Source organism: Balaenoptera acutorostrata, chromosome 9, assembly GCF_949987535.1.
Source record: "Balaenoptera acutorostrata chromosome 9, mBalAcu1.1, whole genome shotgun sequence".
NCBI lineage: Eukaryota > Metazoa > Chordata > Mammalia > Artiodactyla > Balaenopteridae > Balaenoptera > Balaenoptera acutorostrata.
In genome coordinates, this window is record NC_080072.1 from 72,492,073 (window position 1) to 72,518,240 (window position 26,168).

Consider the following 26,168-nt stretch of genomic DNA (forward strand, 5'->3'; position numbering starts at 1 on the left):
CCCAGACTCTGGTAACCATCATTCTATTCTGTTACTATGCATTTTACTTTGTTTTTTTTTTAAGATTCCACATGTAAGTGAGATCATGTGATATTTGTCTTTCTGTGTCTAGCTTATTTCATGTAACATAATGTCCTCCAGGTTTCACAGTGGCTTTCAAACACATAGTAAGAAATATCTATTAGTTAAAGTGACACTATCTGATGAGACAGGTCAGCCCCAAGTGCCAGTAGTGTAACATATTAGAAGTTTATTTCTCATTCTTGTAGAGTCCCATTGGTGCCTCTGGGTGAGGATGGGAGGTGGTAAGGGGGTCTATTCTACACAGTCATCTGGGAATTTGTATTGATGAAGAATGCCATCTTTGACATAGAGTTTCCATCATTGTCTTGGGCTCAGCATTTAGCCTCCAGGTGGTATACAGGAAGTAAGAGAATAGAGGACTGTGTGGAGGATATTTATGGACCAGACCTAGAAGGGACACTTATCACTTCCAATGACATGCATTAACTAAAACTCAGCCACACAGCCAATCCTGAGAACAAAAGTAGCTGTGAGGTGTTGTCCATTTGTGCACTCATTGGAAAATGACTAGTTTTTGGCACAAAGTATTTTTTATGTTGTTACCCAGTTCACACACACATGCACACAAACACATATACATATGCATGCTCAAAACAAATAAAATTAAAACAAAACTCTCATAAAGTAACTTTTGTGTGCAATACAGCCTGATAGCGTCCATCTTATCATCTTAAGATGTTGTCATAACCCATTACATTGATATTACTGCTGACTAATGGGTCTTGACCTACAGTGTGAAAAACACTACTCTAAGGTATAACTGTTAGTACTAACCTTAGACACTGAGATGTCATCAATGAGGGAGAAAACCTCCTCTTTTGAAATCATTTTCAAACAACTGCAGTTTTCAAGAAACAAGCCATAACCAGCCATAGCTGAAAGAATAAAATAAGAATGTTAAGAAATTTAAGTATTAGTACAAAACTAGGAAGACTTGAGTCAATATGGACCATCAAGATCTTGCTAGCAAATGAGAAAAATTCTGTAGGGGTTTGAGGTAGACAAAATAAACAGCATTAATTTTCCCCATATGAATTTGGAACCAATGAGCAGTAGAGAAGACAGATGGGCAGTCAAGTGATGGCTTTACTACCCATAAAGTCAATATTGGAAAATGTGATTTCCTAATACTAAAACTCAAACAGGGCTTCCCTGCCCAGCCACAAGCAGTGGTAAACAGCTGAAGGCCCCCTGAGTGGGTCCTGCCCCTGAAAAACTTGCAGCATGAAGGGGCAAGCCAGAATGCTGAATTAACCCCCAAAAGGAAGAGGGTGTTGCTGACCACATGTACCCCACCCCTTATCCCAAAGTCACCTGCTCAGTTTCACTAGGGAGCAAAAAAAAAGCTTGTTATGTAGCAGGTAGTTCTTCAGGCCAGAGAGAAACAACCTCACATCATTTATATTCCAAAAAGACCTTGCTGGGTAGGGAACAGGCCCCAAGGTCTGTGGGGCTCTGATAAGTTACCTTTTCCAAACAATTTTGCCTGGTTCAGTATGGGAGTTCAGCTTATAAAGCTGCTTAAAGAGGGTTTTTTTTGGCTTGTTTTGTTTTGTTTTAAGAGCTGTGTCCTGGGTTTACCTATATGGCAGGAAAACCTATTCTCAGCATTCCTGAATTCAAATGGAGGCCTGGATCTGAATTACTTCATAGGGTAAGCGATGCAGACCGATCATAGGTGACTGAGTATTCATCACCTCTCTCACACCTCCACCCACCAGGGGAGTTTTGTTTTGCTGGTTGGCTCCTGGGACCTTATTATTCAGATCAGAATGATGGATAATGAGAATACCCAGAGAAATAGATGGGCCTCATGTCTTCACCTCTGTGCTGGCAGAGAGTTATCGGGAAGGGAGGAGATGGAGGAAGAAGCGAAAAAGTAAAGGAAAAAAGAAGCATGTGTGGGTTGAGCTTATGAGTTTGGGAGACTTCAGAATAAGGGAAGAGGGATAGTTTGGGCTGCCACACAGGAGGAATATTGAGTGAGAGGGAAGGAGGAAGGGAGAGAAAGGTTGTTTTTTTTCTTGAACATTTTGTTTCATCAAGACATTGAATAAAGCTTACACTCTTTTAATTAATTTTGGGATTATAGACTTCTGTTTCCTTAGGTGTGACTTCAAGCCAAGGGGAAGCAGCTGAACTACAAGAATGCTGAAGAGGAGGAGGAGAAGGACCTTAATTCAGTCCAAGACAGAAGACATGATACCGTCCTCAATAAATAACTGTTAAATGACATCTTTCTCTAGCTAGAAATTATATTTTGAGCAAGATGATATACATTTCTTTCTCCTCCTCATCTCAAGCTTCCTGATGCCTCAGCTCTAGAGAAAAAGTCTCAGCCAACAGCAGTCTTGCCCCTCTGAGATGTAAGTGACCCTCAAGCTGGGCCACTTATGCTAACACTTAAAGCAATTTCTTGTCCTTCTCTGACCAGTGGTAGCTTGTATTCCAAGTCTTATGAGAGGAGGCAATCACACTACCATGGAGAGAAAAAAAAAATCACAGAAAATTTGTATGTTAGGAATCCTTTGCATGCAAATGGCAGGATTCCATCTTCAAATAGAATAAGCCCAAAAGACAGTTTATTTGAAGGTATTGGGTGTCCCAGGAAAGAGGAAAGTCATGGGTGCTGCTGGGTCCTGAGAATAATTGAAACCAGGGAATAAAATGCTGTCAGGACCTTTTCTCCTCATCTCATGTCAGTGTTTTGCTCTACACATCAGATCCACTTTTTCTCATTGAAAACTGAATTTCTCTACATGGCAGGAGATGTGAACTTTATATTTTATTAGTTTTAACTATGGCAGAGAGAGTCACCTGATAGATTTGATACCATGTCCCAAAATCCAGATGAGGATCTCATTGGCCCAGGTTGGGTCAAGTCCCATGGCTGTACACCAAGCAGCTATGGCAAGGAGTGGGTCCTGAAAAAACAGAGAAGCTCCTCCACATGAAGGGAGCCAAAGGAGAAGCAGTCCTCAGAAGAAGGGCATAACCAAACCCAGAAGCAGGGAGTATGAGGGCAGGTAAAGCAATAGGTGTTCATCACAGGGTGAAGACAGGAAGAGACAGTGAAAGTGAAAGAAGGTCTAGTGCTGTTCCACACCCTTGCTTCACAGACTGAGAAACCAAAGCCCGTGGAGGTAGATTAGGAGACGAGAGGGAACTTCTGGCTTTTTACCGAGGAAGAATGTGTATTAACGAAACAGTATCAGACTATTAAAGAGTTTCAAACACTCACCAGCAATAATAGCGTTCATTGGGAAGGAAAAGATAAGAAGACCATGAGAGTGGGGAGAACCTTCACTAATTCACATTTATTGTCTGAATAGTTCTCTAAACTTTCATGAGCCTAAGAATCATCTAGAGGAGCTTGTTAAAAAAGGAACCTTCCTGGGCCCTGCCCCAGGTTTACTGAATCAGAATCTGAAGGGTAGTGTCCATGAACCTTTATTTTAATAAGTGACTCAGGTGATTCTTATGCAGGGGGTCTTTATATAAACTCTAGAGAAACACTGCTCAGAAAAGAGCTCTCCTATGTTGAGAGTTGGCTGGCTTTTTCCAATTAATGGAAGAGTTTGGTAAACTGATACATTTATCATTACCCAAGAGGCATTAAAACAGAGTAAAGAATCAAAGGATGGAAAGTTAGACAAATAAATAAAAATACAAAAGAAAACCTGGAAATGTCCAATTTTAAAAATTAAACAAAAGACATGAACAATTTACAATGTAGCAACAACAAAAATAGCAATAATATAATGCTTATTATGTGCCAGGTGCTGCTCCGAATACTTCTTATACGTGAACTCTTTTAATTTCAAAGTAGCATTATGAGGTAAGAGAAAGAGCTACTAAATCAAACATGAAAATGTATTTAAATTTACTACATTTTGAATATTGTACCAGCAAAGGTTTTAAACCGTTAATACTCACTGTCAAGGAGGTTTTGATATCATCATTAAAACAGTGCTGATAGGAATATAAATTGTTTCAAATGTGTCAAGAACTTTTAAAACGTTGACCTGATAATTTCACTTCAAGGAATCCTCAAAATCCAAAGACTTGAATAAAATAATGCTTATGATGTCTTTATTTATAATAATAAAAATGTGAAAGAACTAAATGGTCAATCCTAGAGAAATGATTGACTAAATTATGGTATATTTATATGTTAGACTATGAGGTAGCATTAAAATTATGCACTATCAAAAGAGGATGAAAACATGAACATGGTCTAAAATTAATGGTTTTCTCCAAACTTTCCCATGGATCCCAAGTCTCGGTAATTCATGAAATTATAGAACCTAAGTCCAAAAAGAATTTGGGGGACTGATGTCACCAAAAATGGTGGCGTAGAGAGCTTCAAGGATCCATCTTTCCACTGAAGAAAACATTAAGCTGGCAAAAACTATCAACATTGTGAATGTAATTTTAAAAAATTAAAAATTACCAGGGGAGTGCTTAGTGAAGAAAAGGTTGCTAAATTTTGATAAGAGAGTGTATGGTGTTTTTGCTTACCCACCTGCCATCCTCCGTTCCCCATCTTGGCCAGTGGTCATGGTCACGGAAGCTCATGTTCCTGATGGTGGAGGTTTCTGGTGCCAGAGGGAGCAATTCGGACCTTGTTATCAAAGAATTGTGGCTGTGCATTTTGACATGTCTGGTGGATCCCTGAGGGATTGGCTCAGAAGCTTGCCCTTGTTTTGCCCCTTTGGAATTTTCTCAGGTCTGGAATGGCCTCCTGGGCAGCATTTGTCAAAAGCACTTAAAGACATTATACTACTGACTTCCACCTGGGGTAAGGGATGGGGAATAAGACAAGCAGCAGACTGACCAAAAATCCTGGGAAGAAGGAGACTGAGGAGGAAGATACATAAGAGAATAAAGGCTTTGAAGGGCTCCCAGGTATACCAGGAGATACAGAGGGCCATGCACATACCAAAGTCTGAATCCATGCTCAGAAAAGACCTGAGGTGATCCTATGCTTATACCTGCAGCTGATCTTTGGGCTCCAAGTAAGAGGAGGAGAGGGTTAACACAGAGTTGTCGGTGGTTTGGCTAAGAATTGAAGATCTCCAGCTCAGAAACAGTATGCAAAGACTGCAAAGTGTTTTCTGTTTTGTTTCCTTCTTGGTTCCAGAAATATCTCTCAGGTCACCAGGTAACTGCTGAGATAATGGAAAAGAGACATGCATGACCACACATGACAAGAAATTCAGTCTTTGCAAAACATTTAGAAAAGTCACTAAATAGATGACTACAGCTTACAGGTAATAGCAAATCAGGGGAGCAGAATTTCCAGATTCTCCAGAGTTATCACATTTTAATATTCAAAATGTCAAGTTTTCAACAAAAAATTATAAACATGCAAAGAAACAGGAAAGCATGGCCCATTCACAATCGCTTACATATGAACCTTCAAGTTGCAAACTTTCAAAGATGTGAACGTGCCCAGAGAAAGGATGAAGAGAGACAAGAGGGAGAAGACGTAACTGAAGAACCAAAGAGATGCATGATGCAGGAAATGGCAAGAGGATTTTCTTTGAGGAGTCACTGTTAGTTTTTGAGGAACAGGACTCAAATGTAGAATGGTACACAAAGGTTGCAGCAGCCGTTCAGAATGCAACCCAGTGCTACCATGTCATCTATGAAGAGAAAAAAAGAGCTACTACCCAGATGTCACTGGATCATTTTTTCAAGAGGGGAGATAGAACTGAATCCAGCAAGGAACCAGAGCCTGTGCCATCAGCATCAGGTGTGACTGAAATTGCAGCTTGCCCTCTGTCTCCTATTGTTGATGATCCTTCAGCTCTACCATCTCCTACCTCCTCTCCCTCCTCCAGTCAGTAACTCTTCTTGCCTGTTCACTCAGTGCCAGCCCCTGTATGCCAGCTGTTGTACTGTACTACTGTACTTTTCAAGGTACTGTACTGTAAGATTAAAAGTGTTTATTTTTTGTGTTTATTTTTAATGTATTATTTGTATGAAAAGTATTATAAACCTATTACAGTACAGTACTATGTAGCCAATTGTGCTTGTTGTGTACCTAGGCTAACTTTGTTGGACTTACGAACAAATTGGACTTACAAATGTGCTCTCAGAAGGAAATTCGTTCATATGTAGGGGACTTACTGTATACAGAAACTGTCCCTGAGGAAGCCCAGACATTGGACTTACCAGACAAAGACTTTAAATTAACCATCTTAAACATGATCAAAGAACTAAAGGATACCATAAAAAAAAAAAAACTAAAGGAAATCAAGAGAATGATGTCTCAGCAGATAGAGAATATCAATAAAGAGAAAGTATAAAAGGAGCCAAACAGAAATTCTGGAGCTGAAAAGTATAATAGCTAAAATGAAGAACAGACTAGAGGGATTCAACAGCATATTTCACAGGCAGAAGAATCAATTCCTTGGAGATAGGTCCATTAAAATTATCCAGTCTGGGGAGCCAAACGAAAAAAGAAGGAAGAAAAATGAACAGAGCTGAAAGGACCTGCAGGACACTATCAAGTATACCAGCATATAGATTATGAGAACCCCAGAAAGGAGAAGAGAGACAAAGAGGCAGAAAAAATAAATGAAGAAATAATGTTTGAAAAGTCCCAAATTTGATGAAAGACATGAATCTATACATCCAAGAAGTTTAACGAACTCCAAGTAGGATAAATTCAAAGACATTCACACTGAGAAATATTGTAATCAAACTGCTGAAAGACAATTTTGAAAATAGCAAAAGAGAAGCAACTAGTCATGTACAAGTGATCCTCAATAAAATTAACACCTGATTTCTCATCAAAAACCATGGAAGTCAGAGGGCAATGGGGTGAATGATTTAAAGTGCTGAGAGAGGGAAAAAACCTGTCAACCAAGAATTCTGTATCTGGCAAAAGTATATTTCAAAATTAAAAGAGAAATTAAGACATTCTCTCATAAACAAAGGTTAGTAGACCTGCCCTACAAATGAAATACTAAAGGGAGTCTTTCAGGATGAAATGAAAGGATACTAGATAGTAACTTAAAACCATATGAAGAAATAAAGAACATCATAAAGGTAACTACATAGGTAAATATAAAAAAGAGTATTGTTGTATTTTTTGTTTGTAACTCCTCTTTTCCTATATGATTTAAAATATAAGTGCATAAAACAATAATGGCAAATTTATGTTAACAGACACGCACATGTACAAAGATGTAATTTGTGACAATAACAACATAAAGGAGTATGTGACACTGTACAGAAGCAGTTTTATATGCCATCAAAGTGAAGTTTTTATCAATTCAAACTAGATTGTTAGAAATTTAGGATTTTTTTTTCATTCTGCTTAATGATGTAGTGCTCTTTATTTTTTTAATACATATTTTAATTTTATTGGAGTATAGTTGATTTACAATGTTGTGTTAGTTTCAGGTGTACAGCAAAATGATTCAGTTATACATATATATATATATATATATATATATATATATATATATATATATTCGGGTTTTTTTAGATTCTTTTCTCATATAGGTTATCACAGAATATTGAGTAGAGTTCCCTGTGCTATACAGTAGGTCCTTGTTGGTTAGCTATCTTAATGTTAGTACTGTGTGTGTGTTCATCCCAAGCTCCTGATTTATCCCTCCCCCCACCCACATTTCCCCTTTGGTAACCATAAATTTGTTTCCAATATCTGTAAGTCTGGATTTTCTTTAAATTTATTTTAATTTTATTTTTGGCTGCATTGGGTCTTTGTTGCTGCATGTGATCTTTCTCTAGTTGCAGCAAGTGGGGGCTACGCTTCATTGTGGTGTGTGGGCTTCTCATTGTGGTGGCTTCTCTTGTTGCAGAGCACGGGCTCTAGGTGCATGGGCTTCAGTAGTTGTGGCACGCGGGCTTCGGTAGTTGTGGCTCATGGGCTCTAGAGTGCAGGCTCAGTAGTTGTGGTGCACGGGCTTAGTTGCTCCGCAGCATGCGGGATCTTCTTGGACCAGGGCTCAAACACATGTCCCCTGCATTGGCAGGTGGAGTCTTAACCACTGCACCACCAGGGAAGCCCTGTAAGTCTGTTTCGGCTTTGTAAATAAGTTCATTTGTATCTTTTTTAAAAATTAGGTTCCACATATGAGTGATATCATATGATATTGTCTTTCTCTGTCTGACTTACTTCACTTAGTATGATATTTCTAGGTCCATCCACATTGCTGCAAATGATATTATTTCATTCTTCTTTATGGCTGAGTAATATTTCATTGTATATATGTACCACATATTCTTTATCCATTCCTCTGTCAATGGACATTTAGGTTGCTTCCATGTCTTGGCTATTGTAAGTAGTGCTGCATGTATCTTTTTGGATTATGGTTTTCTCTGGATATATGCCCAGGTGTGGGATTGCTGGATCATATGGTAGTTCTATTTTTAGTTTTTTAAGGAACCTCCATACTGTTCTCCATAGTGGTTGTACCAATTTACATTCCCACCAACAGTGTAGGAGGGCTCCCTTTTCTCCACACCCTCTCCAGCATTTATTGTTTGTAGACTTTTTGATCATGGCCATTCTGACTGGTGTGAGGTGACGCCTCATTGTAGTTTTGATTTGCATTTCTCTGATAATTAGTGATATTGAGCATCTTTTCATGTGCTTTTTGGCCATCTGTATATCTTCTTTGGAGAAATGTCTATTTAGGTCTTCTGCCCATTTTTGGATTGGGTTGTTTGTTATTTTGATATAGAGTTGCATGAGCTGTTTGTATATTTTGGAGATTAATCCCTTGTTGGTCACTTCATTTGCAAATATTTTCTCCCATTCTGTGGGTTGTCTTTTCATTTTGTTTATGGTTTCCTTTGCTGTGCAGAAGCTTCTAAGTTTAATTAGGTCCCATTTGTTTATTTTTGTTTTTATTTTCATCACTCTAGGAGGTGGATCAAAAAAGATATTGCTGTGATTTATGTCAAAGAGTGTTCTGCCTATGTTTTCCTCTAAGAGTTTTATAGTGTTCTGGCCTTACATTTAGGTCTTTGATCCATTTTGAGTTTATTTTTGGGTATGGTGTTAGAGAATATTCTAATTTCATTCTTTTACATGTAGCTGTCCAGTTTTCCCAGTACCACTTATTGAAGAGACTGCCTTTTCTCCACTGTATATTCTTGCCTCCTCTGTCATAGATTAACTGACCATAGGTGTATGAGTTTATTTCTAGGCTTTTTATCCTGTTCCTTGATCTATATGTCTGTTTTTGTGCCAGTACCATAATGTTTTGATGACTGTAGCTTTGTAGTATAGTCTGAAATCAGAGACTCTGATTCCTCCAGCTCTGTTTTTCTTTCTCAGGATTGCTTTGGCTATTTGGGGTATTTTGTGTTTCCATATAAACTAAAGTTTTTTGTTCTAGTTCTGTGAAAAATGCCATTGGTAATTTGATAAGGATTGCATTGAATCTGTAGATTGCCTTGGGTAGTATAGTCATTCTGACAATATTGATTCTTCCAATCCAAGAACATGGTATATCCTTCCATCTCTTTGTGTCCTCTCTGATTTCTTTCATCAGCGTCTTATAGTTTTCAGAGTAGATGTCTTTTGTCTCCTTAGGTGGGTTTATTCCTAGGTATTTTATTCTTTTTGATGCAATTGTAAATGTGATTGTTTCCTTAATTTCTCTTTCTGATCTTTCAGAAATTTAGGATGTTAATTGTAATCCTCAAGGTAGTCACTAAGAAAATAAGTAAGGAATATACAAAAAAGAAATGAGAAAATCAAAATGGCACCAAGAAAAAAATGAAAAAAAAAATTGGAAGTTCTCTCTCCAATTCTGCCAAAAGATGCAAGAATTGCCCTACATTGGAATTTGACACATAGTCCATGGGCAAAATGAAGGTTCTCTGAACAGAAATTCAGCACACATAAGACTTTTAGCAAAAATGTAATTTAAATAAATGTGAAGCAATATCTAAATAATAGGTATGACCCAGGAGCTTGATATGGTCTGAGCATCTTTTCCACTGTCGCTGCTGTGAAACTGATGTCTAGTGCCATGTGGCAAGCCAGCATTCCTCTAAGTGTGATTGGCAGAACACTCATGCAATGCTGTTAATGGCGATAATACACACAAGGGCTGCTGTGGTCAAATATGTTTGGAAATGCCAGATTAAATGGAGTTCAAGAAATGTCTTTACTACAGGACTCCTCAGAGTCTGTAAGACATTATGCATGTACACTGAGTCCTCAGGAAGTGGTGATAGCTTGAATATTTCCCAAACTCTTTGGTCATGAAAAGAATCTCATGTGTTAGAGACTGGAGCTTCAGGGAACACCCTTTAGGGAATGATGTAGGAAGGAGTTAAGCATAATACAGAGGTTTTCTATACCTCACTTTCTTTATGACCATATTTGGAGTGATAGTATTTAGCATTGCTGTGTGATAACCTGAGTGACATACTTAGCTCAGTCCTGCCACATGGCAGGCACTCAATACTTTGCAGATTTTATTATAAGATTTAAGTGTCAAGAAATAAGTCAGTAGACTTTTTAACTGCTTAATGTAAAACACGGGAGCACGAACTTAGAAGTTAGATAGACCAAGACTCAAATGCGTGTTAATCACTCACCACTGATTATGGACTTTAATAAGTTCTACAAACTACCTTTATAACAACATCTAGATGAGTGTTTGATTGAATCAAAGAGACCAATAACTTGGACAAGCTGACATAGAAAACTGACCACCACAGTCCACTCTTGTCAACTTGGCACCTATACACAACTTAAATCATACTTAATCTCCAAGAAAGACAAAGTCATACTTTCATGTGACACAACTACCCTGTATACAACCAAAAATATACTAATCCATTCCCCAGAAAAGGCTGCAGATCCTTGAATGATGTTCACTCTTCTCCTTTGACATCCTGCGATATACATCTTGTTAGATGATAAGGAGATAAGACCTTGAGCAACTCAATTAACCTCTCTGAGATCATCTCTAAAAGGGGCTTATAATACTTATGCACGGTTATTTGCTCATTCATTCAGCAATCATTTGTACTAATCAATATAAACTACATCGTATACAGTATTGAACTAGACTAAATCTTTGCCCTTGACTAGCAGACAAGGCAATGAGATGAGGTCTATCAAGAGTTTGGTTACAGGACCTGGAACAGAGTGATGCTTGAGAAACCTCAATTGACTTCCCCTTCTTCTTGGAATGGGGAAGGCATAGCTCTCAGAATAACCACAGGCCATAGCCTGTGTCTTTTCACTCTACCCAAAGGGACCATTCATCCTACAGTAGAAACAGTCCCAGGAAACTTCTTCCAGATCCAAAGAAACCACCATGCCAGGGAATTTGGAGAAGCTAAGAGAATTTCTACATTTCTGCAGATGGGTGCAGTGTTTTATCTTTAAGGACAATACAGTGAGATGACTCAATGGCTCCTCTTCAGCTCCAGTATCCATGGCAACCAAACATTCCACAGGCTTTGATCAAAACAGAATCATCAACTCAAGTATGAGGAGACATTTAGTAAGCTAAAATCTAGTTTTGTAATATTTACAACCATTAACATTATCCAGAGAACTTAGTCTTAAGAAAAGATAAAACATTCAACAGCTTCACATGTTATATCATACTGACTTATAATAGAGGTCATTGAAGAATCACAAAATATATTTTTCTAGCAATGGTAACTGCTTAATTGTTGCATTACCAGAAGGCAATGTACCCATAGTCTTTTGGAAAATTGATTTTCCCCCTCTCTAGCATTTCATTTATAGGCACAAGGGCATAAAAAGTCAAATATTTGTCACCTTAAAACTATTTACTTCCCACTGCTTCCTTTCTATAAACCACAAAACACATATGGACCTTCTAACCCTTCTATGCATTTTCTCAGACATTTTTAATGTAAGACAAAGACATAAAGATTAAAACAATCTAGAAAGATGTATATTTTCTTTAATCTATGAAATATAAACTGATCCAATTCCATTCTTTACACATGAAATTGTGTACTAAGAGAGATTATGCCTAAGAGAAAAACAATTTGCCAAGCCACATGGTTAATAGAGCTGCAGGGAGTCAGAAAGATGAGCAAGATGACACCTCCTAGCACAAGTTATCTAGTCAGAAGTGAGAGGTGAATGAGGGTGGAAAAACAACTTTTTTTTAAAGGGTGAAAATCCACAAGCCTGCACATCACATACACGTAACACTTAATAACTGTGACCATCGCAAAAACACTGAGGTTTCCCAGAATTTTTCCTGGTATGCTTCTTTGTAAAAATGAATCATATGAGAGAAGCTTTCTTACCAAAGAAAATCACTTGTTCATTTTACAAATACCTACTGAGTGTCTACTGTGTACCAGGCACTGCAGTTACAGCTGTGAAACTGCAGTTACAGCAACAGTCTCTACTGGCTCAGGGGCTTTAGTCTAACTGGAAACACAGAAGCCAGCAGGCAATTCCACCAGAGTGTGGCGTCCTGATAGAGGTGACCCAAGGGTTGTGAGAGCACCCGGAAGGACACCTAATCCAGACATGGGCCTCCCTGAATGTGGACCTCTCTAAATTGAGACCTAAAAAAAGAAGGCATCAGCTAAGGGAAGGTATTAAGAGTGTGGAGGATGAGGGGGAGGTCCCAGCTGAAAGGGAAAAGCATGTGTGCAGGCCTGGAGCCAGAGTGATCGCAGAATGTTGAAAGTATTAAAGCTAGTTCCCTTTAGCTGCAGTTTGGGACCCTGTCTCTTTCTCTCACCAGGGAGGCTAGGATTATGGGTACAATTCAAAGGCTGATACCAGCATCAGTTCACATCCCGTAGATGGTGGGATGGGGGAGATGGAGGGGGGATGCAGTGATGCTAAGAGTCATGCTCTAAGCAGCCATGCCTGGACAGGCATGGACCATGTGTATTAGAACACACTGGACCATGTGTATCATAACCACGCAAAATTGTCCCAGTCTCAAAGAAACATATGCAGGTGTGTTTCAATCCTCTGAGAGGAGCTACTGAGAGGTTTGTGCCTGTTCAAACATACTTTCAATTTTAAACATACTAGGCTGGCAGGATGGGACATGCCAAGGATGGGTGTTGAAAAGTAAACTACGAGGAAAGCACTGTCCATGGGCTCAGAAGAACTGGATGCTACGGACAGGTTCAGGCCCCTGTGGGCTATCAGGCCAGAGCTCTCACTCATTAACTCAGAGGCTCTCCTGTGCACCATAAACTGTGCTAGGGGCTAGTGAGAGAAGGACAAGGTAAAGTCCTCACCCTCAGGGAAGTCAGAACAAAATGTGGAGGCAAGCAAATCTGCAGAAGTTTATACTCCCCTGTAATAAATGCAATACTAAAAAGAAGTTCAGAAAGCCATGGTGTCTACACCAGGGAGGGGCAAAGGCAGGCTTTCTAGAAATGATAACGCCTGAGTGAAGCCCTAAAGGCTAAGAAGCTGAGTGAAGAAGCAGGGACAGGTGGTTCCTGGCAGATGGGGCTGCAGGTGCAAAGGTCCAGAGCAGTGGCACGTTCGCAGAGCAGCAAGTCGTCCAGCATGGTGAGCCTGCAGGGTGAGGGGAGGGGAGAGGGGTCAGTAGTAACCACTGGCCAGACCATGAAGGGCCTTGCAAGTGTTTGCATGAGGTGTGGTAGAGGAAGAGGAGTCCAGGACAACTCCTGGCCTATGGCCTGGGTGACTAAGGGTATAGGGTCTCATCAACCAGCTTGGAAAAGCAGATTGAATGGGGGGATAAGAACAGGTGGGTCATACTGAATGTAAAGTACCTGTGGAAAATCCAAGTAAAATACTACTGGATTTTAACTATTATAACTATTGGGGGTGGAGGGGGTAAAAGGGGAGAGGGAGAGAGAAACAGATCACATGTACACATAAATATACACACACGTTCACACACACACACACACACACACACACACACACACACACACACACACACACACACACACACACACAGGTCAGGACTGAGGAGAGAGATTTAGGAGCTACCCGCATATAGGTGATCATGGAAGCCATGCCGGGGATGAAGTTGCAGAGAGAGCATACATACAGTGAGAAGAAAAGAGGCCCAAGGACAGAGCTCAAGAAAACACTCAAACACACATGGAGGAAATGGAGGCCACAGAGGAGACCGAGAAGGAACACGCTGAGATGTAGGAGGAAAAGCAGGACAGGGTAGAGCCCTGGGAATCAATAAAAAGGTGAGCTTCAAGAAGGCAGGAGGGATACCCTTGGTCAAAGGCAGCTGAGAGGTCAAGTGGGCTATGGACTGACCCTTCCTATTGGATAGGACAGTTTGAAGGCTGCCAGTGAATTTGGTGAGAGTGGATTCCATGGGGTGGTGAGTAGAAGCTGAATGGCAGTGGTTGATGAATGTGAGGTGACACAGAGGAGCCACAGGGAACATGCACACGTGTTATAGGAAGCATGTCTGGGAAGAGAAAGAGACAAGAGACAAGTTGGTGGCTTCACCCTTGGTCAAGGGACAGTTGGAAGGAGGGGTGCTGGGAGGATTGAAAGAGAAAATGATGGAGTTCAGTTGCACATGGTACAACTGCACGTAAACCTTAGTTACTTGGTAGTAACCCCGTCTGGTGGACCCAGCAGCAGCCTGGGTTGAATGTAACAACGGGACATTGGCACCAGGGAAACTTCACACTGAAGAGAGAAGGAGCTAGCAATCCAAGTAGAAAAACAAGCAGGCAATAAAGATACTTGTTCTATGCGATCTTTCTCCCATCTCTTGATTTTCAGCTAATCTCTTCCCCATAGGATTTTGATGTTATCTATCTGTCTCCTCTTACCTGGACTCTCTTCAACACCTGATAGCTTTCACACTCATTTCCTTTGCTGTGATTAGACCTAAAAAGAGGCCTTCTTCAAGTGGTGATGAAAGGGCCGAGCAGTAACACTCTGAAATCTCACAGAAATCATCAGAAACTGAAGATGGTCCAATCTGAAAGTCTGAGGGTGAGGGAGAAAAATCAGAAGGGAGAGGGAAGGCAGATGGGAGTCAGAGTGAGAGAGGAGATGGGTAAGGAGAGGGGGAGGCAAGAGAAAATGGAGAGGTTACTTTAAACTAGAGGTGAGAAGGGTAGGTAAGGATAGAATGAAGGAATGGGAAGGGAGAGAGTGAAGGAAAGAGAGGAGGGAAGGGCAGGGGAGAGATGGGGGCCAAGGAGGGAGAAATGGATGGAGAGAGGAAGGAAAGAAGAGAGAAGTCACTTCAAACCAGAGATGAGAAAGACAGGTGAGGTGAGGATAAAGGAGAGTGAGGAAGAGAGGAGGGCAGGAAGAGGGCGGGGCAAGGAGAAGAGCTAGGTCAGGTTAAACCAGGGAAGTGTCTGAATTGAAAGTGCTTTTAAGAAATGCAGGGCTTCCCTGGTGGCGCAGTGGTTGAGAATCTGCCTGCCAATGCAGGCGACACGGGTTCGAGCCCTGGTCTGGGAAGATCCCACATGCCACGGAGCAGCTAAGCCCGTGCGCCACAACTACTGAGCCTGAGCGTCTGGAGCCTGTGCTCCGCAACAAGAGAGGCCGCGATAGTGAGAGGCCCGCGCACCACGATGAAGAGTGGCCCCCGCTTGCCGCAACTAGAGAAAGCCCTCGCACAGAAACGAAGACCCAACACAGCCAAAAATTAATTAATTAATTAATTAATTTTTTAAAAAAGTCATTCCATTTGATGATGACACTGTGTGATAGTTAATTTTATGTGTCAACTCAGATGGGCCACAGGCTGCCCAGATTAAATGTTAATTCTGGGTGTGTCTGCAAGTGTGTTTCTGGATGAGATTAGCATTTGAATTGGTGGACTCAGTAAAATAGATTGCCCTCCCCAATGGGAGTGGGCATCATCAGTCTATTGAGGGCCTAAATAGAACAAAAAGTGGAGGAAGAAGGAATGTGCTCCTTTCTTCTGCCTTACTGATTGAACCGGGACATCTCTTACTGACCTCAAACTGAGATGTACTCCATTGGTTCCCCTGGTTTTCAGGCGTTCAAACTTAGGCTAAATTATACCACCTGCTTTCCTGGGTCTGCAGCTTGTAGATAGCAGATCATGGGACTTCTTGGCCTCAGTAACTGCACAAGGCAATTCCTCAAATCTCTCTCTCTCTCTATATATATATATATGTAATATATACATATACACACACATATACATTCTATTGATTCTGTTTTCTGGAGAACCCTAATACACACTGATATTAAAAATTCATTTAAAAAAAGAAAATACAGTAAAATGGTAACGGCAAAATCTAAGTGGTGGCTATATGGGGGTTCGTTGAAAAATTCTCTCAACTTTCTTTATGTTAAAATTTTTTATAATAAAATCCTCGGATATTAGATCATTCTGGCTGCTGCTTGGATAAAGCTTCAGAAAGGGGCAAAGGAGTCCATTAGGAGGTTGTTGGCAGTAATGGAGGCAAGAGATGGTCAAGGACCAGATCGGAAGGAGAGAAACTAGGATTAAAGGATTGGAATTCAAGAGGTGTTTAGAAAGTTAAATCAATCGCTCTGGTAATGGGATGATGGATCTAGAGGGAAGGAAGAGGTTGAGATAAACAGCAGCCCCGTTTTACCTACCTTAGCTACAGACCAATTACAAGTTGAGACAAGGATGGTCTTGGGGTCTTTGGGGTGAGAGGAAGGAGTCGTAAGATCCACTAAGGACTCCAATTACCAATGTCCCCTCCGCTGGCCTCTGACCTCGGGTTCAGGAAATTCCTGGCACTAGCTCTTTGCTTTCTGAGTCTGTTCTGGAAGTCTGTGGGCTTCGGCACCATGGATGACCTGGTGTGTAGGGAGTAGGGCATTACCGCTGCCCGCCTTGTGCAGTGGTCCCAAACCAGAGCCTAGGCTGCTCCTTCGCTGCCCTGCCCTCCCCCCTCCCTCAGAACCCTCCAGACGCCACTCTAGCTCTGCTGTTGGCAATGTAACTGTCCTGTTTCGTTTAAGAACAAAATTGCTTGTGACCAGCAGTTTCAAACGGCTTCATCCGCGGCCAGCTTTGGTTTATCAGCCATCTGTCAGAAAGCAGATCTCTCTGGAAGACTCGATCACAATAAGGCAAAATTGAGTTTTCCTCAAGGACCGCAAACTGCCTTTCTGGGAGCACAGGCGTCAGCCTGTTCCGAGAAGCAGCTCTGCAATCCCTCCCGCCCTCCCTCCCCTGGCACCTGCGCTGGCTGTCATTTCAGCTCATTTCCTACAGCCTTGTCTCAGCAACCGCCGGCACATTCCCCCTCGTCCTCCATCCCTCTGTGTGAAGGACGTTTACCAGAGGACCTGTTTTTCCATTTCAGTAATTAGGGCTGCGCTTCATTGCTGGATTCCTGTCCCCGCCACGTCCACAGCCATCTGACGATTAATGTTAAACCCAAACTCTCTTACCTCGTCAAGCCTTAGAGCCTCCTGAATATTTGTGATGCCTTGAACAAGACACGCACACCTGCTCTTCCCCTGGATGCCGCGGGGAGAGACCCGGGTTGCTTGGTACCAGACCCTAAAAAAAGGAGACTCCTGACTCTGTTTAAGGCAGGAATGTGGGAGACTGGGCTGCAATCATTTCTGTCCTCAGATAAAGCCCACACGTGTCTCCCAACATACAATCTGATTATGGAATTTGACTTTTTGTTTGTTTTTTAAACAGACTGGACTTGAGACCCAGACAGCATCCACCCTTTCAGTCCTGGAGGTCTTCCCCTCACCCGCTCCTCACGTACCAGGTATGGAGTCATGGCTACCTGAGTTCATGGCTATCCTAGCTCTGCCACTCCCCAGCTGAGCCTCAGTTTCCCCACAAGTAAAATGAGGGAGGGCGTTCACTCGGGGGGGTCATTGTGAGGAGTAAGCCAGACCATATACTGAAGGCTCCAGCCCGGTGCCTGGGTCCTTCATGGCGCTCAGAACTCAGTGGCTGGGATGACCCAGGTGTGGCGAATGTAATTTTCCAGCATGATGATTCATTCATGTCTGCACATCACCTATGTAGCTGAACAGCATGCTTTCTTCAATTACAAAATGCTTTTATTGTGCTTCAATTTCCTGTGTATCAAGAAAATGCCAGTGACTTTGGCTACTTCTCTTTGGAGAGGGAAATTGTTACAAGAAACAAGCAAAAAAAAAAAAAAAAAGGGCTCCTTTTCCATCATTTTCATCATCTTTGAGACTCTCCTAAGTGTCCTGGCCAAGTTTCCAGCCTCTCCTTAGCTGAGGAAGGCGTTCCTGTGAAGTTCATCACTGCTGAGGACACTTGCAGAATCTCTCACGGGACAGCGGTCTCTGCATGCTAACGGAGGCCATTTCCTGGGTTTGGAGGGACTTTTTTGGTTTTGTTTGCTTTGGCTTGGGACATACATTTAAATCCTTGGGTCCCTGAGGCCCCATTTCATCTCTGCATCACTGGGCTGCCCAGTCTCCACTGCAGCAGGAAGCCTAGCTCCTTTGGGCTGAGAGAAGATATCGCTACCATTACAAACCAGGTGGTCCATGGCAGGTAACTGAGCTGATGAAGGGGCAGGTAGAGCTTTGGAATAGGGCTGAGAGAGAAAGGCTTGGTAGGATAAAAGGATAAGAATAAAAACCATTTAGATTTACCTTTGCCAGGCTTGATGCCAAGTCCTTTTCAGGAACTTTCTCTTTCATTTCTTTTCCCCAACAGTCCCATCATAACAGCCCTTTCTACAGGTAGAGAAACTGACAGTTTCAGGCATTTTCTCAAGGTCGGCCAGCTCGTAAGCAGCAGAGCTGAGAGCAGAACTCAGTAGCTGACTAAGGAGCACAGGATCTTACCCTCTATGGGGTCTGTTTCTCTGGGAAAGTGAAACCCTCCTGACTCTGCCCACAGAAGGTCCCAACACGTGGGTAAGACGGATGCTGTTAACGGGAGACGGGAGCCACCTGGAACTCTGCTCCTGCACCTGGACCCAACAGGAACCGGAGGGGTAATAAATAGGCAGGATCACAGACGTCTCCTCAGCCTCACAATCTCTGGAGGCGGGAGAGCGCCGCTCCTGCTTTGAAAGTGAGTATGAAGAAAACGCTAGAAGAGGCGGCATTTTCCTCTATTCACCTGACACACCCGATTCCTTGAAATACTCCGTGGCCGTGGCCGTGCTGGAAACTGGAGCTGCAGAGAGAGAGCAGCTTTAGATTTAGGCTCAAAGATGGGCTCAGAGGTGGAACTAGCGTCTCCCCCTCCGATGTTTGAGGCTCTCAGCTTGAGCTGAGCCACAGGTTTTCAGGTTCATCGTGATGGGTCCACAGCCGGTTCCTGAGAGGCGTCGGGCCTGGGCTCCTGGGTGGGTGAAGGCCGTGGGCATCATTGGGTGCTTGGGGCAAGATGTGCTTCTGCCCTTTTTGTTTGCTTCTCTTTCTACTCTCTCCCTTTACGAGAACTACCCAGGGCAGAGTGCGAAACAGTGCACAACAAACATCAAGGGAAAAGCCAGCCTCCTCATTCCCGTAATGGGGACCAGCTTTGGATGTGGAAGACTCAAGGTGGCTCACGCCTGGCCACGCTCCCTGGCTCTGAGATGCCAGCATGGCCACTGGGCACCTGGCTGCCTCAGCCTTGTGCTTAGGCTGGGTTTGAGATGGGTTGAGGCTGGTGGAGGCGGACCACTGCTCTAGGGGAAGGGACTCTGGCCAGAGGGAACTGGGGAGGAGGCCAGATGCTTGAGGAGCTGTGGGCCTTGTGTGGACCTTTCAGAGGGGCTGGAGTTAGCGTTAGGGTTGGCACTCTATGGGGTAAGGATTGCATTTGTCACACTACCCAATCCCACTGCACCTTTGGCCCCATGTAGAATCTGGTTACTGAGCCTTTGTTCAGTTACTCAAGATCAAAGCTCTGAATTCCCAGCCCATATGTCACTGAGTTAGAAGGTCTGCCTCTGAGTGGACAAGGGCCAGGGAAAGTTCCCCCAGGGAAAGCTAGAACTGTTCTACCCGTGACCCTCCTTCACCTTGGGGCTGATCTCTTCCCCTCCCTGGCCTCAGTTTCTGCATGTGTAGGTTGTTAGGGGTGAGTGTCAGACCTCACTGGATATTTTATGACGCTGCCTCTGATAAAGGTTCTAGAAGCAGCCAAAGTATCATGGTCGCTTGAGGGAGGCTTGAAGCCCATGCCTGCTCCCAGGGATGATGGAGGGCGTGGATTGAGGTGTCCTCTCCATCACAGGCGGAGCTCCTCTCTGCAGCAGGCCATGGGGTGTTGGTGGCAGCTCCTGCTGGGGCTGTGGGCAGTCCCACCCATGTGGGCTGGGCGCGAGCTGCTCAACATCTGCATGAACGCCAAGCCCCACAAGCCAGAGCCCAGCCCGGAGGCCAAGCTCTATGAGGAGGTACGGAAGCCAGAACTGGCATGGGGTGCAGGGTGGGTGGAGGCTTCTTAGGTCGGGGAAGGGACACAAAGGCCGAGATGGCTTCTGAACCCCTATCCATCTTGACTCGTTTGGTTCCCTAGGTTGGGTTTCGGCAAAGGCCACTGGAAGTGGGGGGGGCTAATTGCCAAATGATTTACAATTTCCATCCCTGAGCTGCACGGCCACTCTGAGCAGGGGCAGATGATGATCCCGGAGACTCATAGATATTCAGCCTAGATTCCATGAAGCAAGGTCCCCCTCTTCTGCCCTCCCACCAGCAGGCCCTGGAAAAAAATAAGACTTAAGGGACCCCTCCCCAAGTCCCTAAAGGCAATTGACAGGGAGCAGGGAGGACAAGCAGGGCTGGCATGTACCTATGAGCCCTTCTCAGCTGCACGTGCCCTGCCCCAGTGCAACCCCACATTCCCCTGGGTCTTGGGGACAACCCTGCTACCGCCCCCCCAGGATCTGACACCTTGAAAGCCCCGTTCCTAGGGGACTCACAGTCTGTTGCGGGGAGGCCAGTGTGCAGGCGCCCTCTGGGTGTGAATATTGACAATTTATCGGCATTCCTTCTATCCAGGGGTCGCTGGCCTAAAGGCATCCCACTTGCTGGGTCCTCTTCTAGGGGACATTTTTACCTTTCTGGCCCAGACACTCATCAACCCTCTGCCCCTCCTCCCCACGCCTTTTGCTTCTTCATCCACTTTCAGTGCATCCCCTGGAAGGACAGTGCCTGCTGCACGGCCAACACGAGCTGGGAAGCCCACCTGGATGTGTCCCTGCTCTACAACTTCAGCTTGGTTCACTGCGGGTTGATGATGCCGGACTGTCAGAAGCACTTCCTCCAGGCCATCTGCTTCTACGAGTGCTCTCCCAACCTGGGGCCTTGGATCCAGCGGGTGGGGAGAAATGGGCTGGGGTGGGTGGGCAGGAGACACGTCCATCAATGCCCTGTTCATAAGAGCCTGAGCTCCAGGCTGCTAGCAGGAACAGGAGATGCTGTCCCCCTATGGACAAGAGCCGAGTCAGAGGCCGCTGTGGGGGACAAAGATGGAGAGGAGGTCACCTCTGGCCCTAGAGAACGGCATGCATGGAGAGTGGTCACAGGAGAACAGCGGGATGGAGGGACTATTTGAGTCACATCTTCTGTTTGTAGGAACAGAGCTGTGTACAAACTATTTAACTCAGCCTCAGTATTCTCATTTGTAAAATAATATTTAGTGACTTCGTAAGAGAATATGTTCTGATGGTACCTGACCCAAGTTCCATTGTAGCTATTGATAGTCCTCAGATTGGTGCTATTATAATTCTTGCCTCTTGCTATGCCCGCACCCAGCTGGACCCGAGTGGGCGGGCAGAGCGGATTCTGGACGCGCCCCTGTGCCGGGAAGACTGCGAGCAGTGGTGGGCCGACTGCCGCACATCCTACACCTGCAAATCCAACTGGCACGGTGGCTGGACCTGGAGTCGGGGTGAGTGATGCTAGGCAGGGCCCGGGAGGCCCCCCACCCGAGGGCAGGTGCAAGCCCTCCGCTCCCCCGGGGGCAAATGATGGGGATGTGAGGACAGGAGCGGGTAAGTTGTCCGTGCCTGGATCTCCCCTCAGGGAAGCCCCGCTGCCCTGCCAGAGCCCTCTGTCACCCTTTCCTGCATTACTTCCCCACCCCGGCTGACCTATGTGAGAAGATCTGGAGCAACTCCTTCAAGGCAAGCCCGGAGCATAGGACCAGCGGGCGGTGTCTGCAGAAGTGGTTCAAGCCTGCTGGGGGCAACCCCAACGTGGCCGTGGCCCGCCTCTTCGCCAGCCCTGCCCCATCCTGGGAGCTCTCTGACACGCTCCTGGCTTTCTCTCTGTTCCTGCTGCTTCTTTCCTGAGAGTCCCTCCTCCTTCCACACACGCCTGCGTTCCCCCAGCTGTGGGCCAGGCCCGGCCATGGCAGCCTCCTTCCTTAGCACCTTCCCGAAATGAGCAGCACAGGCTGGGGGCTGGTGCCTGAGCCTCCCACGTTTGGTTCTGCTCTGCTCCACCTTCCTGGCCTGGAAGGCAGCTGGGGGCTGGGAAGCCACAGGTGACCATCCCCTCCTGTCTTAAGGATGGGGGACTCTGAGGTGGGACTCCAGGCCCTTCTCATCCAGTGCACGCCCACCCCCTACCCAGTAGAGCTGAGGGTGACTGCTCTGGCCTCCCCTCCCACGACGGTGTCTCCAACAAAACAGCAGTCGACCTTTCCTTCTGCCTGACCCACTCGGTCCTAGCTCTATAGTCAGGGATCGGGCTGCAAGAAGCAGGAGCCGGTTCGCCCTCTGCACTGAAATCTCCTAGTTGGTTGTTACTTTCCTAATGATGATAAACTTCTTAACACATGCCAGGCCCTCTCGTTACATCCTCACAACAGCTCTCTGGTGGGAGTGCTTTCAACACCCCCTTTTCTTCAATAAGCAACACACCATAAAAAAGACCCAAAACCGGGACAACCGTGGTGCCACCCAGACCATCGGCTTTGTTTTGGGTACCAAGATGGAAGCAGCTGTCTCAAGTGCTTTCGACTTTCCCTCTTCTTTTTAACTCCGGAATCGCAACATGCTGGTCTGAAATGTTGGAAACCTAAGTTCTAATGTCTTTACCACTTTCTGTATGACTTTTGGCAAGTCCTTTGACCCTCATTTAAGACTGTCGTGGTTTCCCTCTGCTGGAGGAATGAGAAAGTTGGACCAGATGATTTTAACTTACGAAAAGAAAAGGGAAAAGGCAGTGCCATTGTGTTTTGGGATACAGACTGTGCTTCTCGGGCAGTGCCATGTCCTAAAGACTGAGGGAGAAGAGTCAGAACTGAACCCGAGAAGGGACATCAAGACAGCCTTCACATCCTGTCTGTAAGTGGACCGACAGCTGACGCACCCACTCAGAACCTTCTGGAGCCTGAAACCCAGCAGCTTCCCAGCATAGATGGCGCCTTCCCACAACCTTTTCTTTGTCAAAGAGAGGCTTCTAATATGTCTGCAGTTGAGTTAGAAAAGCCAACCAATGCCACCCCCATCCCTCCCACACTTACCTTGAACGTGCTCGTTCACTGCGTAAAGCCCAAGCCTGTTACAGGCAGGACACTCGAGGTCTAAAACTCATGAAGAGAGCCCTGCAAGTGAGGTGCTCAGAGTCTGGAGAAGGAAGCAGACAGCAGCAGTGGTGACAAAGCACTTCAGTCTGCAGGAACTCCTGGGCCTGGGTGGGGTCCTAGGAAGGCCTCACAGAAAGGATGAGGCTTGAGCCTGGGTGAAGAAGGGTCACTTCACTGAGAACAGGGAGGAAATTGCAAGACAAAACCCAGCCGGGTCCCCAAGGCATGAACTGTGCGAAGCAGTACCTTCCATTTTTCTTCAATCAATCAATCGTGGCTTCAAAAATATGTATAGGTAACATCTCTTGAGAGTTGAGGACTGAATGAAGTGTCTGAGAGTGTGTCTTTGGTAATAAAGCTGAGAGTTTAATGAGGTTTTGTTTTTGTTTTTTGTGTTTTAGTGTTTTTAGGTATAAATATAAAAATTAGTCAAAGTAGGGTTAAAGTTGAGACGCACAAAGGAAGACTAGTTCTGGGAGCCCTAATAACTGTTATTATTTATTGATTACTCTGTGCCCGGGGCTCTGCTAAGCTCTTCACATGCATTAGTTCATTTGATCCTCACAAAAGCCTTGAGAGGTACTCTTGCACCCCCATTTTTCAAATTAGGAGCATGTGGGTTTGAAACCAGGTAAGTGTGACCCCAGAGTCCCAGCTCGTAAGGCTTACCCTGAACATCCTGGCAGGTCGTTGAGTGGGGCTGGGGCGGACGTGGGGAATGGAGGGAGGGAGGCTGGTTCCTGACAGGTCGTGGTCAGGAAGGAGACTGATCTCTCTCCCCATATGTGGTTGTGAGGAGTGTTGGGTTTCAAGCACTGGAGTGGAACCGTCAGATTTGCTGCTAGATTGTTTGTTTTAATCAGAGTATCCATGCACTTGGTTAAAACACATAGGTCAAATGATCTCTAGCACACACTGAGCCACAGAGCCGCGGCCGGCCCCTAGGCCCCAGGGCCCCTGCCCAGAGGCGCCCACGTCTAGCCACTGCCGGATCTAGCTATGAGAAAGTTACAAAAGGTGTCTTATCTTTCCTCCACACGTTCAGACTATTTTTTTGCTCTCTGTTCTGTTAGTTTTTCAACTTAATCTTCCAATCTTTTTAATTTTGGAAATCCATTTTTAAGTTCCAGGAAAATTTTTTTTTTTTTAACTCCCTTGTTCTTCACAGCCTGCTGTTTTTTGGTTTTATGGCCATAATATCTTCTCATATCTCACTGAAGGTCTAGTTAGAATTTTTTTTATAAATTTATTTTATTTATTTATTTTTGGCTGTGTTGGGTCTTTGTTGCTGTGCGCTGGCTTTCTCTAGTTGTGGTGAGTGGAGGCTACTCTTCGTTGCGTTGTGCGGGCTTCTCATTGAGGTGGCTTCTTTTGTTGCAGAGGGTGGGCTTTAGGCACAGGAGCTTCAGTAGTTGTGGCATGCGGGCTCAGTAAGTTGTGGCTCGCGGGCTCTAGAGCGCAGGCTCAGTAGTTGTGATGCATGGGCTTAGTTGCTCGGCGGCATGTGGGATCTTCCCGGACGAGGGATCGAACCCGTGTCCCCTGCATTGGCAGGCGGATTCTTAACCACTGCGCCACCAGGGAAGCCCTAATTAGAATTTTTTTAAAGCTTGTTTCTAGTCTCTGAATGACTTGTTTTCTCCAAGGTCAATCTGTTTGTCTTGATCTCCTATGTGCTGCTGGTTTTCTCTGTGTTTGGTGACCTTGGCTGTGTGTCCATATTTAAGAATGAGGTACCGGGTTGATTTTTCTATGCAAGCTGTATAGGTGTCCTCCATGGTTGTATATGTGGGTCTCCTTTCCCCTGACTAACAAAGCTGATGGGGAGTTCTGGGTACATGGGAAGGGTTTGTTGACTGGAAGACTTTGCTCCAGAGTGTGGAAATAATGAAAACCCACCAAGTGAGAACGAGCAAAGCCTCTTTATTCAGAGCTTGCTATAGCGAAGGAGTCAGCCACCATTACTTGCATTTTGGCAGAGACTCAAAGGAGAAAGTTTTAGAGTGGAAAAGAGAGAAGGTTTCAGGTGCGCCCTGATTAGAGGCTGTTGGCATGGGGAAGCTGGGGGTAGGCTCACAAAGCAGGTCCTCCGATGATTGGTTAGAGGTGCATATTTGGCTTTCTCTAAATGGTCCTCAGTTGAAAGGAGAGAGAAAAATCAAAGAAGCTGTTAGCTATGAATCAAGTCCTGGCTATGTGGAGCTGATTGTTAGAGGGATTATTGTTTGGCTTCCTGGGCTGTTTGTAAAGATAGTTGTCTAACTTCCTATCACTCTGACTTATAGATAGTAGGCTGGCTTTCTGGGCTGATTACTGCAGATGATGGATTAGAATTCTATTTTTATATACATCTGGCCATTGTTCATTTACAGTCTCAAGACGGAGTCAGCAGGAGCTATATTGGAGTGCAGACCCCCTCAAATACTGGAATAAGGATGGTTCTCTCTGGGTTGCCAGCATCAGATATTTCATCATATGTAAAACTGCAGCACTATCCAGAATTTAACTTAGAGAACGTCTTCCAGGATCCCCCAACCTCAGGGGTTAAAGTTAGGTTGCCTGAGCTCTAGATTTGGGCAGAGGTCACAGGAGGGA

At 44.5% G+C, this 26,168-nt stretch overlaps 1 protein-coding gene across 1 annotated transcript; it reads left to right on the forward strand.

Moving 5' to 3' along the window:
- Nucleotides 1-20,295: 20,295 nt before the first annotated feature.
- Nucleotides 20,296-22,332, forward strand: IZUMO1R (IZUMO1 receptor, JUNO). Its single transcript, XM_028168430.2, has 5 exons — nt 20,296-20,433; nt 21,168-21,380; nt 21,516-21,518; nt 21,794-21,929; nt 22,064-22,332. The coding sequence occupies exons 1-5, from the start codon at nt 20,296-20,298 to the stop codon at nt 22,330-22,332; spliced, it is 759 nt and encodes a 252-aa protein (XP_028024231.1).
- Nucleotides 22,333-26,168: the final 3,836 nt, after the last annotated feature.